This window comes from Apostichopus japonicus, chromosome 8 (genome assembly GCF_037975245.1).
Source record: "Apostichopus japonicus isolate 1M-3 chromosome 8, ASM3797524v1, whole genome shotgun sequence".
NCBI classification, from domain to species: Eukaryota; Metazoa; Echinodermata; class Holothuroidea; order Aspidochirotida; family Stichopodidae; genus Apostichopus; species Apostichopus japonicus.
Window position 1 is genome coordinate 42164649 of NC_092568.1, and position 14164 is coordinate 42178812.

Genomic DNA, 14164 nt, shown 5'->3' on the forward strand with positions numbered 1-14164 from the left:
GTAAACTTATAGTCACCTTGCACGTGTGGTGTTTGATATTCTGTGTCTTTACATATATCACTACGTTCTTATATAAATAAACAACACGGCCTAAAATACACTGACCTCTGCGTTCAAGGCGACATAACAGAGGACTAGAGAAATACCGGTGCGCGAAATACATTACCGCCCGGTATTTCCCGTCCGGGAAATATTATCTACCGGTGGGATATACTGGGAAATATAAAACAACTGAATATTTTTCATTTTTTCAACTTCTTTTTTTTTCCATGCAAAAGTGTTATAACAACAACTTCAAGCCAAAGCACCCAGAAAATATCAAAAAGAGGTCATTAACACCTGTCGGTCCTATGGAGGTCTACAATCCTGTAAAACCAATACTGCGCATGACATGTGTCGATATAAATTTGACATCTTTTCCTCCAACTTTTTTTGTATCAAAACAATTGACCGTAGTCAATGCTGCAGATTATGCAACGTGGATGAAAATCTAAATATTTACAGTCTGGAAAGATATATGTTGTAGCAGGGAGCTGTTTGTTGTAGTACTCAAGAAGTCGTAGTGGCAAGTTTATCACCAGTCACTCAATGTCCACTGTCGTAGTGGCAAGTTTATCACCAGTCACTCTCAATGTCCACTGCTCCTCTCAAACGTCTGTAGAACATTATCAGTATTGCAGCTTTTTGCAGACCAAGTATATTCCGTAGTTTAGTTTGTATTATCCCAAGTTGGAGAAGATTCGCTCAATACGTGCAGAGCTGGCTGGTAGGAACTTTTATAATTAGATGAATAATTATATGAACCTAATCAGTAAGTCATCCAATAATTGAAGTCTTACTGGATAACAGTCACTATTTAATGCATGTCAGTAATTAGTGCTCACTTAAACTATAGTTGCTTTACACATGAATTTGTATTCACCAATCTTTCCCGGTATTTACCATTATTTCCCGGTATTTCCCAATAGTTCCCACCGGCTGGGAAATATTAATATTTCACGGAAACTATCCAACCCTGTATAGTGGGGGGGGGTGGAGAAGGGCGGGGGGTGGGCACTGATTTTGTCCGAGCGTATAGGACGCATACGGGGAAGCTCTCGTGGGATGCTAGAGGAAACATCCTCATACGCTGCATAATTTCAGATATTTCTTGATCTATCGTAACGATTTGAAACACAGACATACATGTCAGAAAAAGAAGTTACGTTGAAGCTTTCTTTTGGTTCGCAAATCATTGTGTAAGTCCCCCTTATCGCCCGGCTCATACACCCCTATATAAATCTTATGAATTCATGCGCCACTCTGTACCTCTGGGCCTACCAAGAACAAGATGAAGTAACAGTTATGTTAACATGGCCCCTTGCGAACTTCAAATTATAACTTTATTTCCTACCTACCTCACGCCCCACCCCCCCCCCACCCACACACACATCTCTCTCTCTCCTCTCATTTAGTTGATATTGAAAATATTTAAATATATCATAACAAGTGACACCCAGTAAACTTATTAAGAACTTGGAGATGAAATGGAACACAAGTGCTTGGAGTGGCCCCTTTCAAATACTTTTTTTAATTTGTTTAATTTGTTTTAATTTGATTTTTAAAGTTATAGTTAGATAAAAGATCCATAAAGATATTTGATTTAATCGCTTTTGTTAAAATTCATGGATGGCTTGCCTTCCTGGATATTACCGTTCAAGCCAGATTTTCACAGCATATACATCAGCCTATAAATTCAGCCATGACCGGAGGAAGAGTAAAATGGACTTTGGCTGTTGGTTATCCGTTAATTGATATACATACTGGGGTGATTATTGAAGTAGTTCATATATCCAATCAGTGACTGCATTGAATCAACATTAAAACAGTGTTGCTATACATAACACCTTTGCGAAGGTCTAATGTCATAGCATAGATATTGTTTCAAGTTGTTTGCAGATTCACGTTTCAATCATAACTCCTTTTCATATTTGTGACTCTTTCCCTATCACCATGGAGATTGACGCAGCTCTCTCGAGAGCTAAGCCTTTAGGAAGAACACAAGTTCTGGTCTCAACAATATCTGGTTTCCTTGCTGTCGAAATTTCTTGGTTGATTTTGAGTGTTGTATTTATTGCGGAGACACCACTGCACCATTGTGATGTTGGTGCAAACACAACCCTACCAGAAACTGAAGACAATGTTTATGAATCGTGTGAAGAATTTGTGGACCCTGAATGGAAGAATGAGACAATGGCCTGTTCTGATGGATGGAACTATGACACAGAGTTATACGGTCGTTCTATTGTCAGTGACGTAAGAACTATAACAAATTGTTTTGTATTTTTAGTTTATAGAGACATACAGAAGTTGGTTCAACACCAACTTATGCCTTCTGAATTAGTCAGTAATGTTAAGTAATTTGAGACCCTTTTTAGCTTCAAATGCAGCCTTTAGCTAATTATGTATAAGAATTTAGTTATACTAGAATGTCTAACGTATGGCAATTTTCACATACTGCTATATACTTAGCTGAAATGTGTAAGAATGAAAAAAGAATGAAATAAAGGTAGCCTACTAAACTTAAAAACAAATATCACACTTTTCATTAAGAGAGCAGAACAAGTGGTATAGGGTTACTAATGAATGTTTATTTTTGTTATGAATGTGTCAAATTCAATCGGTGAAATGTAGTAAAGAATTTTGCACTGGTGATATTATGTATCATACACAGTCTATGCTTTAACATATGACAAAATTGCATCTTGGTCCTTAACTATATTTCACGCCAAAAAATGAAACCATCCTCTAACGTAGATCGAAATATGAAACGTCGCACACACTAAGCGAAAAGTACAGAAGCTATGCTACAAATACGTTTTTGTCGCACGTAAAACCAAAGAGAGAATCTAAGTTTTGTTTATAATCTGTTTTATTTACTACGTTTTGTCTCTGTTTCAGTGGGATCTCGTTTGTGATAAAGACAGCCTTGTAGGTCTCTCACAATCAATTATGCTAGCAGGGTGCGCTTTGGGAGCCATCATGTCAGGCACGATTGCAGATAAATACGGACGGCGACCCATCACCATCGTATCCCTGGTGATATTCAACATTTTGGGAATTGCAGTCTCTTTCTCTCCAAACTATGTCACTTTTGTCATTTTGAGATTTCTCATAGGCATTGTGTTCAGGGTAAGTTCTTGTTGTCTGATACAATATGTATATCTGCAGTTATTGTTTTCTAATTAAGGTTTATTATCCTTTCTCTTTCTCATGTAAGTGAAATTTGCAATTAGATACACTCCTTTGTACCTTCAGACACGACGTAGGGCAAACGCCAGCACTTGCACTAAAATGTTACATTTTGTTTGCGTGTGGTACCAAATCAGATGACAAAGCAAAGTTACCATAGGATGTCAGTAAACATAGTCACCTTGCCCTGGGATATGGTGTGTGATATCCTGTGTCCTTACACATATCACTACATTCTGATAAACAACACGGCCTAAAATACCCTGACCTCTGCGTTCGGCGTTTAAACGCGTTCAAGGCGACATAGGTAGGATTTTGGTTTGTTTGTTGCTTCTATTGGGGGGAGGTTCTCATTATTTAAAGCTTCATGGTAGATGGCCTCAAATGTTCCTATTGGTTTTCTTTCTAGTCTGGAAACGATGAATAATAATTTCAAACAATCCTCCTTATGTTAGACATTAAATTACATTGGACATGTATTTTACCAAAGGTGACATAATTTCTGTAAAACGAAGGTATTTGTTTTGTTTTTATAATCTCCAAATCACTATATTTTCGTAAAGGTAACTGAGCACAAATTAAATTTGAATTTTCTGACTACAAGATACTTGTTATGTACTTGCCATGTACTACCAGTAATTAGCATATAGGCCTATGTAGACTTCTACATTATTTGTATTTACTTATACTGATCTGTTTCAAAGTATAGACCTTTACAACTCCTATCTGAAACTTGATTAGTTGCTGGTGGTATTGGCTGTTTTTTATTACTTGCTTGTATCGTTGTATTCGTTTTAAACCGTTCAATTTCTATTACTATGAATCCATTTTCTCATAATTTAGGGAGCTCAACTACCACCTATGGTATTGCTATTTGAATATCTGATACCGAAGCACCGGGCAATCGTCGGGAATATTCCAGGAGTGATGTTTTCTCTGGGTTTGATGGTGATGTCAGGTTTGGCTTATTTGATTAGAGATTGGCGTCAATTCCATGCATTACTGATGGCACCGACCATAATAGTAATGGGGTTTATTTGGTAAGAAGAACTACATTAAACCTACATAAATACCGCGGTTTTATACTTTTAGTAAGTTAACAGTCTTTTGTATCCCTAATCGTGTCATGCTAAAGACCTACACCACCTTGTGAAACACCAACACCGCGGTTTGTTTAATTCCTAAGGTTACAGCCGGAGTCGGTGCGTTGGTTACTCTCACAAGGAAAATATGAAGAAGCTGAAAAATGTATGCAGAAGGTTGCAAAGTTCAACGGAGTGAAGGATTTCCCAAGTCCCGCGTTGAAGCTAGCAAACAGAAATCTTGAGGAGACAGAGGTTGACACTAAAGACAAGAAGAGTGGAGGATCCATCACACAACTATTCAAACCACCTACGCTTGCTGTCACTTTGATTACTTCCTGGTTGTGGTAAGGACAAAACAAAATGGCATAGAATGTTACTCTTATCCTCACCAATCACATAGTTCTCCAGCATTGAAAACCCTCTGAGGTTATCATGTAAAGGAAAAATTGTAACCTCCCCGCCCCCCCCCCCCAATCCTACAGTAACAAAAAGCCTATTCATGCAGACGTCAACTAATTATCTCGGAGAGCTAACTTTGGTTTCGTCCGGCCCCTGCAGTTTCTGAGTAGTATACGACGTTGATAAAATACACAGCCTGAAATTAGGCCCAAATTACGTATATAGGACAGCGCCCCCACCCCCCACATCGATATATTCTGCTTGACGAATCTTTGTCTGCCATCACATTATAAAACATCTGGCATGATGAAAATATCGCTATTGGTAAAATTCTCGGTTGTCGAAAGATTTTGCACTTTGAAGAAATTGTGACACGGGTCCTACCTCATTACAACTATTATTGTGTTTAATGAATTTACTGTTGTTCACATTTATGATTAGTTGTAAGAATATATGCTATAGAAAGTCCATGAACAAAATAACGTACTTCTGATGCATGATTTATCCTTCAGAAGCAAAAACATATCCTATTGATATTTCTTAACGAAGGTGTTGATAATTGGATGAAGTGTTTGACCTACTTATAAATAATTACCGATACAGCTGATAGTGCGTCATTCTATCTGTCTTTGTGGAATAATGCTGTCATCAGCTCAAAGTCTAGTCATTCGAACTCAGCGAAGCCGATCTCTGCATCGATCTCGGAGATATGCAAAGTATAGGCTATAAGGTTATTGCTTCCCGCTTATAATTCCATGTAGCACTCAGTCTAGAGAATTTTGTTTACTTCAAGAGGTTGCATGTTCAACTAAAATTACAGAAATATATTTCAGATCCCATTCGATTCACTGGAGTTTTTTTTAATAATATCGCAATTCCATCTCATTACTTAAAGGTGAGAGTAGCTAGTTATTACAAATTTCATGACAATAAGAAAATCCCCCCGATTCTTGTAAGTGCATGTAGTCTAGGTTTATAGTTTTATCTTATATGAATTTTGTCGCAGAACTAATCTGTACGGTTGCATTTGATCTGGAGATAATGGTCTTGATATGGAGGTATTAAACAGTTGCCGTCCAAGTTCTGTAATAATCGTCTAACCATCCTGGTTATTTACATGTGTTATATATACAGGAAGACTACTTTGTTACGTTGTTGCTTTAAAGTATTCTTTGTATTGGCAGGATAACGTACACTTTGGTATATTTCGGCTTTGCGTTAACTACTGGTACCCTGGCTGGTGATCCGTACCTTAACTTCTTCCTCAGTAGTCTGGTTGAACTACCAGCTCGAATTGCACCTTTATTTATCATAAAAAGGTACGTATTTTTGGTATAATTTCTCTGTATGACTCAAAGCTGCACAGGCACGACCTGCTTTAGTTTCCATGAGAGGATTAAGCCACGAACTACTACATCGCCTCCCATCAGAATCGATGATCAGAATGCTCGAAAGTAAGCTTGAACTAAATGCACGCAGGCATGCTCTGAGCAGTGTATATTAGTGTTTCGACGACCTCCGAAATCCAATATCCTACAGTGTGTGGACCGCCGCACTACAGGCAGTTTTTTTTAAGCCTGACATTTCGTATACGACAGAGACTGCATTAAAATGCAGTTAACTCGCTCACGAATAATGTCAAAAAGTTTTTTCAACTGTTATAAATGCTTAGCTTTTCCACACCATGGACAATAGTCATTTCAACTGTATAACATGTAGCTAAATACCTGAACACGTGTTGGAGAAAAGTCATCATAAAATACTTCATCTTCTTTTCGTCTGCAGATTCGGAACTTTAATCCCTCTTATTTCGATCCTGGTATCTTCCGGAGTCTGTATGATAGCAATAATTGTTGTACCAGACGATGTTGGTAAGTGAAATATACCAAGCCGGGATTTGAATTCATGTAGTGAAACCGACCATCTAAGACGTTTCCACGTGTATGGTAGGCCATACGGGAAATAATTGCTGATTTAATGTCCGTACGAATTAAAATTATTACCGGTATTTAATTCTATTTAATACCGGCATTAATTATCAGCCAATCACCATGCAGCTTCATATGCCAGTATTAAACACATTAAAGAACGGTATTAATTCTAATATATGCGGACATAAAAAGCATTTTGTCCTTCATAAATACATTATGTGCCCGCAATAAATAAATTATATGCCGGTATCAAAAACATGAATATGAATATATGCCGACATTAAATGGTATATATACATTTAATAGTATTAATACCGGCATTAAATAGGCCATTCACATTAGCGAATTTTGAGCTTGTTATAAACCGGTTTTAAATAGAATTAATGCCGGCATTAAATATAATTAATACGGGCATTAAATAGAATTGGAAATTCAACGTAACCTCAACGGAACTTAAATGAAGTCTTAGATAGCATTTCCAACAGGAGGGATTTTATTCACATTTTTATGGAGAAACATTTCCAAGACTGCAAAATGGTGCGGTGAACGTAAGATGTACGTTGGCGCGGCGATCAGATCAGATGAACAAGTGAGAATCCTGCTGATGTGATTGGTCTATTTAATGCCGGCATAAATACCGGTATATACACCGTTTAATGTCGGCATATATTCATTTTCCTGTTTTCGATATCGGCATATAATGTATTTATTGCGGGCACATAATGTATTTATGAAGGACTGCCATGATTGTCATCGAACCTCTGGACATTTCTTCACTGTTCATAACACCTATGATTGGAGTGTCTGCATATAGAGAGGTATATAGGCCCGGGGAAGAACTCTGGACAATTCGTCACTGTTTATAGCACCTACTGTTAGATTTTCTGCATATAGAGCGGGAGGCCCGGGGTAGAACTCTGGACATTAGGTCACTGTTCGTATAGCACCTATATGGTTAGAGTGTCTGAATAAAGAGTGGTATAGGCCCGGGGTAGAACTCTGGACATTAGGTCACTGTTCATAGCACCTATGGTTAGAGTGTCTGCATATAGAGCGGGAGGCCCGGGGTGGAACTCTGGACATTAGGTCACTGTTCATAACACCTATGGTTAGAATGTCTGCACGTGGAGAGGTATATGAGCCCGGGTAGAACTCTGGACATTTAGTCACTGTTCATAGCACCTATGGTTAGAGTGGCTGCATAAAGAGTGGTATAGGCCCGGGGTAGAACTCCGGTCATTTAGTCACTGTACACAGCACCTATGGTTAGAGTAGCTGCATATAGAGCGGGAGGCAGGGGTCGAATGCCGGTATTGAAGGCTGCACGTTTCGTACGTATTCTAGTGACTAATTGCCGTTTCATCTATGCCTTTATGTTTGTTGGTGTTACATACCATACATAAATCAAACTTTTCCATTTTTAAAGTAACACTGCATACAACTTCTTACAATTTTATTTATTTTTGGAATATTTTGCATTTAAACAGCAGATGGATGGCTTAAAACCTCTCTAGCCCTGCTTGGCAAGTTCTTAATAGTATGTGCATTTTCAGCAATAAATCTAGCGAACACAGAGTTATTTCCAACTACGTTACGGTAAGTTTGTAAAACAATCCGATTAAACACGTTCTATATCTAGCCTATAGCATATTTCGGTAAACTATCCCTTGGGTCAAATTGCCTCATTATTACAGAAATAGCACAATTCCACGGTCACGTGGGTAACTGGATCTATTATCGTTGCGAAGATTATTACTAACACTCACCATCCTCACGAGCACGGATAACCCTTTTATTATCACGAACATAATAGGAGTGGAAATCTCTCATCCTCAAATATTCTTCCTCTTTTATCACCAACATGACTAAAGCCACGGTGAACCGTTCTTTAATCTGCAAGGTTCTGTCATTTAGATGCTATACTACAAGGCTAATGTACATGTTCATATTCTCTTTCAAACTCATTCCCATTCGAAAACAAATCAGATAATATCTATATTGCTTACAATTACCATGTATAACCGTACATTTTGTTTCTTGTTAAGTTTGCAACACGCGTTGTAAAAACAAAGTAATGGATAATTACAATTAATGAGCCGACGTTTCTTTTCTTTATAGAACTGTTGGAATGGGGTTTGCTCAGCTGATTGGTAACGTAGGAAGCATATTATCCCCTATACTCATTTATCTGGTAAGTCCATGGCCTACAGTCGCAAAAGTTCTACTCAATTTAGTTATATTGATATTTGGAATAATTTATGGATGTGATTGCAATCAATCATGACACATTTTGCTTAAATGGTCACAACTTATACAAAATATGGACGTAACGCTTGGGATACTTAGCTGCATTTGCCCTTTGTCCTTCAGCTGTTTCTATTGAAATTTGAGAGTAATTATTCTATTAAAAGTTAACTTCTAGAAGATTATTAAATGAGAAGAATCATTAACTACAAACAATGTTTCGATTGACCTCAAAAGTTTAATGCAATAAGAGCGGATTGTACAGAATCATAAATTAATAAATTTATCTTTCAACTATTCTTTTAAGTGTTTGCGATCTAATATCCATATGAAACTATCCTAATGCGATCGCAATTAGTCCTACAAAACTAAGAATACTGCAAATTATTGAAAACACAGAAAACAAAATGGTACCATTGCTAATATCCCTCAGATGAATCTCATATTAAAACTATGTTGTGTGTGTGTTAGCCTATTTGTATTTAAAACTATACATACCTTGTTATTTTGATACTCTTTTCTTCCTGTATGTGAGTGTTCTGCTTTGTTAATCCCGAAGGCTACCTATAGAAGACTTCCTTTCACACTATGGTGTACTACTTTATGATCAAAGTATACATTCATTTGTAATATCGTTGTGATAAAATAAACAATGGCATGTTTAAACTGTTATACTATAATATAAAAAAAATCCAAGCTGAGAGAAAGCTGATACTTCATAAAGAAGCTTATAAGATATGGGAATCATCGAGTTAAAAATGTTTTGTGTTTCCACCAAATCTGAATGCAAGTTCTACTTGAAAAGGTAAATACATCTTATTTTATGATTGTATAAATTAAAGCCAATAAATATCATACATTTCGTTAGTTTGTTTGTTAACAATATATTTGAGGTTCTATTGACACCTAAATAATCTGTTCTCTTTTAACAGGACAAGTTTGTTCCCGATCTCTCTTTCATGATTATGACGGCATCCGCTTTTCTGGCAGCCATTTTCTGTCTTTATTTACCAGAAACAAAGAATACAGTCCAGCCTGAGACTCCTGAAGATCTTCAAATATTATTCGATTCCAAAAGACTTTTTTCACGTCTCAGAAAAACTCAACCACCTCATGATGACGTGTCAATAAGTAATAACCAAAGTAAAATGGATGAGAAATTACAGAAATATAAGGCAAATGAAGAAGGACCAAACGAAAATACGATGAATGGAATAAATGATGAGCATATCAATAAAGAAGGAGGTGGAGAGAATGCTGGCTTTGAAGAGGATACTCAAATGTGAGGAAGGGTCGTCGCTTACATGGAGATAATGTCTGGTCCTTTGCCGTAGCGATTGATTACAAGTACTAATGGATAGGACAGCTGGAAAGTAAAGTTCAGATGTAAATTTATTTTCTGCATTTGAAAGAGAAACTTAATCTAAGTATCCTGGTAACGTGTCAGTGTTGTTTTCGACATGTGTTTACTCGAAGGCTGAAAGTTTTGGTCCAAAGTTCAATTGAAGCAAGCAGCGGTTAATGTACATTAACAGAAAATATCTGTTTTTGTTGATGCATGTTTACTTCATTGTTTTGACTGGGTGGGATTCCATCTTTCACTACTACGTCCAAAAAATATTCCAAATTTGGGTTTAAATGTTAAATTAGAAGCCACCCGAAGTGAAAGTTGTAAGTCATAAGCCTTTGCGGGCTTCTTCCACATTCTTAGTCGTTTAAGCGTCGTAAAATAACTGCCTGATTATCGATTATTATAGGATGTACTTTGCATGCTGCCTTAAAAGAAAATATCTATCCCAACAAATTTAAACTGACTTGCCTACTCTTAAATTAAGAACCTGTTAATCTATTTCTCTTTCCGTTAGAGTGCAAGGGCGGCGGAACCGGGGGGGCACAGGGGGCACGTGCCCCCCCCACTTTTCCTCAGGTTAAAAATGTGCCCTTTTTTCTACATGAAAATTGAGGTGTCTCAAGTTAGCAAGAGGCCAGGGAACCAGAATGAACACTCGGGAAGGCCGTTTCCGGCCATCTGAGGGGTTTGTAAAACCAAAACTTTTCTTGCACGCTCAGCGCCAACCGATGGTGGCGCTCCGCTCAGATAGTCGTGCATACAACCTTGCAAATCCAGGCTACGCCGCTGACTTTTTAATTAATTTCTGTGGGTCAAACTCAAAGCTATTGCGAATGGGAAAACAATTGTTAGATATTAACAAGAACTAAACTCTAATTTGGAAGATTCCTACATTAGCAACTGGCATGATTTCACCTCATTTTGTCTCAAAAGAAAACTTTTTCCTTCTTTCCCAATTTGCACATTGGATATTGCAGTGCTAGTATGCATATTTTCCTTGCGGGTGGGGGGGGGGCGTTGATGGAGTGATGTGTTACGCAAAAATGAAAATAAAATAAGAGTTATAAAGGGTACTAAAATAAGGCTGCATCTGTCCAATCAAATTTCTGCAAAGTGCCCTTTGATGTCGGTGCCCCGGTCGGTGCCCCCCCCCCCCAGATTAAAAGTGCTTCCGCCGCCCTTGTTAGAGTGACAAAGAGTTAACAAAGGGTAACAAGGGTTTCATAGGACAACAAAATTAGTTGCAACCACTAAACATATCACCACCAACAACAGACAGAATGTACTTAATATGAATATGTTCACAGTCTGAGGACAAACTGTGTGGAAAAGTAGCAAAGAGAGACCGAGATGTGCCACTCCTGAGGATACAAAGGAACTAAATATTATAAGAATAGTAGCGCTATCAGCGCAAAGTTCTCCTCCTCGCCCTACTCCTCCTCCTCCTCCTCCTCGCCCTCCTCCTCCTCCTCCTCAAAACTCTTGACGGAATCAAAAATTTAATGTTTTGGGTTCATGCGGTCACGTTTATACGTTGCTTATAGTTCGGATTATCTAGGACGTAGGATAAGTATGAAATATGAAAGATCAGCGTGTTCTATAGAAGCCTTTATTTACATAGATAAAGCCCGAGTAAAGTCAGAGTCTACAGAGACTGAAGTAAGAAATGGGTGGAGTGATAGAGGGCCTTTGTAAAGTTGTGCTGGAACAGTGAAGCCAGACTTCAGTGAATCGTATATACGAGATTAAATTAATAAATGTGGTCACCTTGTTTTGGTTTGTACTGTATATGTGTAGTAAAGTATGGGGTTTTCGCACCTATCTTGAAGGGGCGGGGTAATGAGGGGGTAAATGAAGACGTATTCTGGGAAATTTTAGGAAATCATTTTAAAATGTATTTCACGACGCATATGAGGAAGCATTTTTGGATGTATATTGCATGGGAAGCACTTGTAGGAAGTATTTTAGAATAATTTTGTTTTTAAGTTGTAGGGCAGCTGGTAAAAAAAAGTCATTCGGAAATGAAGAGACAAAAGAATGCCAAAAGGATCGCGTGATTGAAGGGATAAGCAATACTAACAATGAACTAGTAATAGATAGGCAAATAGTCTGATTATAAATAGGCGATATCTTAAGGAACAGATAGTTTTAGCTTCTTTCATAAAGGCACTGAGACACGCATATGTAAAGCAACGACCATATATTTCAGTAGTTTTTGATATATGGACGAACAGGATTTGCAGAACGCGTGATTAAAGTAATCAGTACAATATTTGTTACGCAAAAGGCCATTCAAATACTGAAACTTAGATATAATGACTTAAACTTAGGTCATCTCGAAATATTTATGTTTTTTAAGATGGTTTAAATGGTTTGCTTAGAAAATCTCTCAGTGCAAACTGAATCTACAAGGAACGTTGACATGCTAAAAGAATATTTCACCTGCATTAAATGTTGAATTCTCATATATTATGATACATATGAGTTGTGCGTGTGTTCTATTCAAGTTACTGTAAGTTACACGCTGGTCAAATATTTACGAGTTGAAACTTGTAGAATAGTTATTGCGACTATATCAAATTATTTCTTTTATCACACGATTGTAACTTCGCATTTTTGGAAAGGGTTGAACAAGTTATTGAGTGTTTATTTGAAACGGTGTATACTGGGCCCATCATTTTGTGTCTTGAGTATGACATATGAGTTAAGTTTTACTAAGTGGAGTAAAGGGATTACTAAAAGGTGTTTTGAGAGTTGATATTGAGAATAACAGAGTAATTAATTATTTTGTTTTTTGCTCAGTGTGTTCCCACGAGTGATGTAATCTCTTAGTCATAACGTTATGAGTGCACCTCCTTTGATAAATCCCCTACCTCACTACATTTACATCAGCTTCCTTACCATGAACCCGCCAACACCCCCTCCCCCCCCCCCCCCGCATCTGACAACGGTAACCTACTGACCAGGGGCGTATCCAAGATTTTCTAACCCGGGGGCGCGAATTACTATCTAAACGGAGCGCCACCATCGGTTGGCGCGCAGCGTACACGAAAATTTCTGGTTTTGATAGCCCCCAGATCACCGGAAATGGCACTTCTCGGGCTTGAAAATGACCAACCAGATGTAAACTTTTTGCCTGAGAACCAAGCATTTCCCAATGGTTTTTTTTCCATCAATAACCTTTTTGAAGATTGTCACCAGTCACACATCATGTTCGACCTCATCGCATGTCCTGTGGATCATTTGCTTTTGTAGGTGCTTCTATACGTCGCGGCCCACAATACCCGACAACCCCACTTTTGAAGGTTTTAAGCCCATTATTTGTTCAGAATTTGAAAATTCACATTTCTCTTGAATAAACTCACTTCAAAACATACCCATAATGTTGCAAAAAAATGTCATCTATGGACAACCAATATAGAAAAGCCTTCCTCAACCCCTAACAGACCGGTCAAAATCGCACAAGTAGAGGGAAGTATGATGGAGAATGGTGGTCAGGAAATTTTCGAAAATTCAGACACAGTTAATTTATTGGTGTAGAAATATTGCAACCTCTTATAACGGCTATTATAAAACTTGGTTGAAGTAAATGAAACAAATACCAGATATTTCTGAAACCGAACACTACACACATAGGCGTAGGAGGCGGGGGAGGGCTACAAACCCCCTCCCCCCTCCCCCCAATATTTTTTTCTGAATATTCGGGCAATATGCTGAGAATTTGTCGGCCCCTACTGAAGGAAAAATAAATTGCAATACATAGCTACATGTAAATGAAATTAATTAAAAATCATCTCCTTGGTAATTAAAATAAAGTTCTAAGCTTGGCCGACTAATTAGCCATTACTAATGTAAAAGAGAGTTTTGACATAATTGGACCTCCATGCTTTTTCTCCATCTACATAAGACATTTCATTGTTTAG

General features: G+C 37.8%; 1 protein-coding gene across 1 annotated transcript; it reads left to right on the forward strand.

Moving 5' to 3' along the window:
• Positions 1–1652: 1652 nt before the first annotated feature.
• Positions 1653–13014, forward strand: LOC139972083 (organic anion transporter 3-like). Its single transcript, XM_071979001.1, has 9 exons — positions 1653–2295; positions 2941–3171; positions 4075–4271; positions 4418–4660; positions 5900–6034; positions 6501–6586; positions 8134–8242; positions 8765–8837; positions 9823–13014. Exons 1-9 carry the CDS (start codon positions 1993–1995, stop codon positions 10174–10176), a joined length of 1731 nt encoding a protein of 576 aa, XP_071835102.1. The 5' UTR covers positions 1653–1992; the 3' UTR covers positions 10177–13014.
• Positions 13015–14164: the final 1150 nt, after the last annotated feature.

Coding starts and splice junctions, on each gene's coding strand:
- LOC139972083 (XM_071979001.1), top strand. CDS start 1,993: ATGGAGATTGACGCAGCTCTCTCGAGAGCTAAGCCTTTAGGAAGAACA. Junction 6,587..8,133: donor TGTTGTACCAGACGATGTTG/GTAAGTGAAATA, acceptor GCATTTAAACAG/CAGATGGATGGCTTAAAACC. Junction 8,243..8,764: donor TTATTTCCAACTACGTTACG/GTAAGTTTGTAA, acceptor TTTTCTTTATAG/AACTGTTGGAATGGGGTTTG.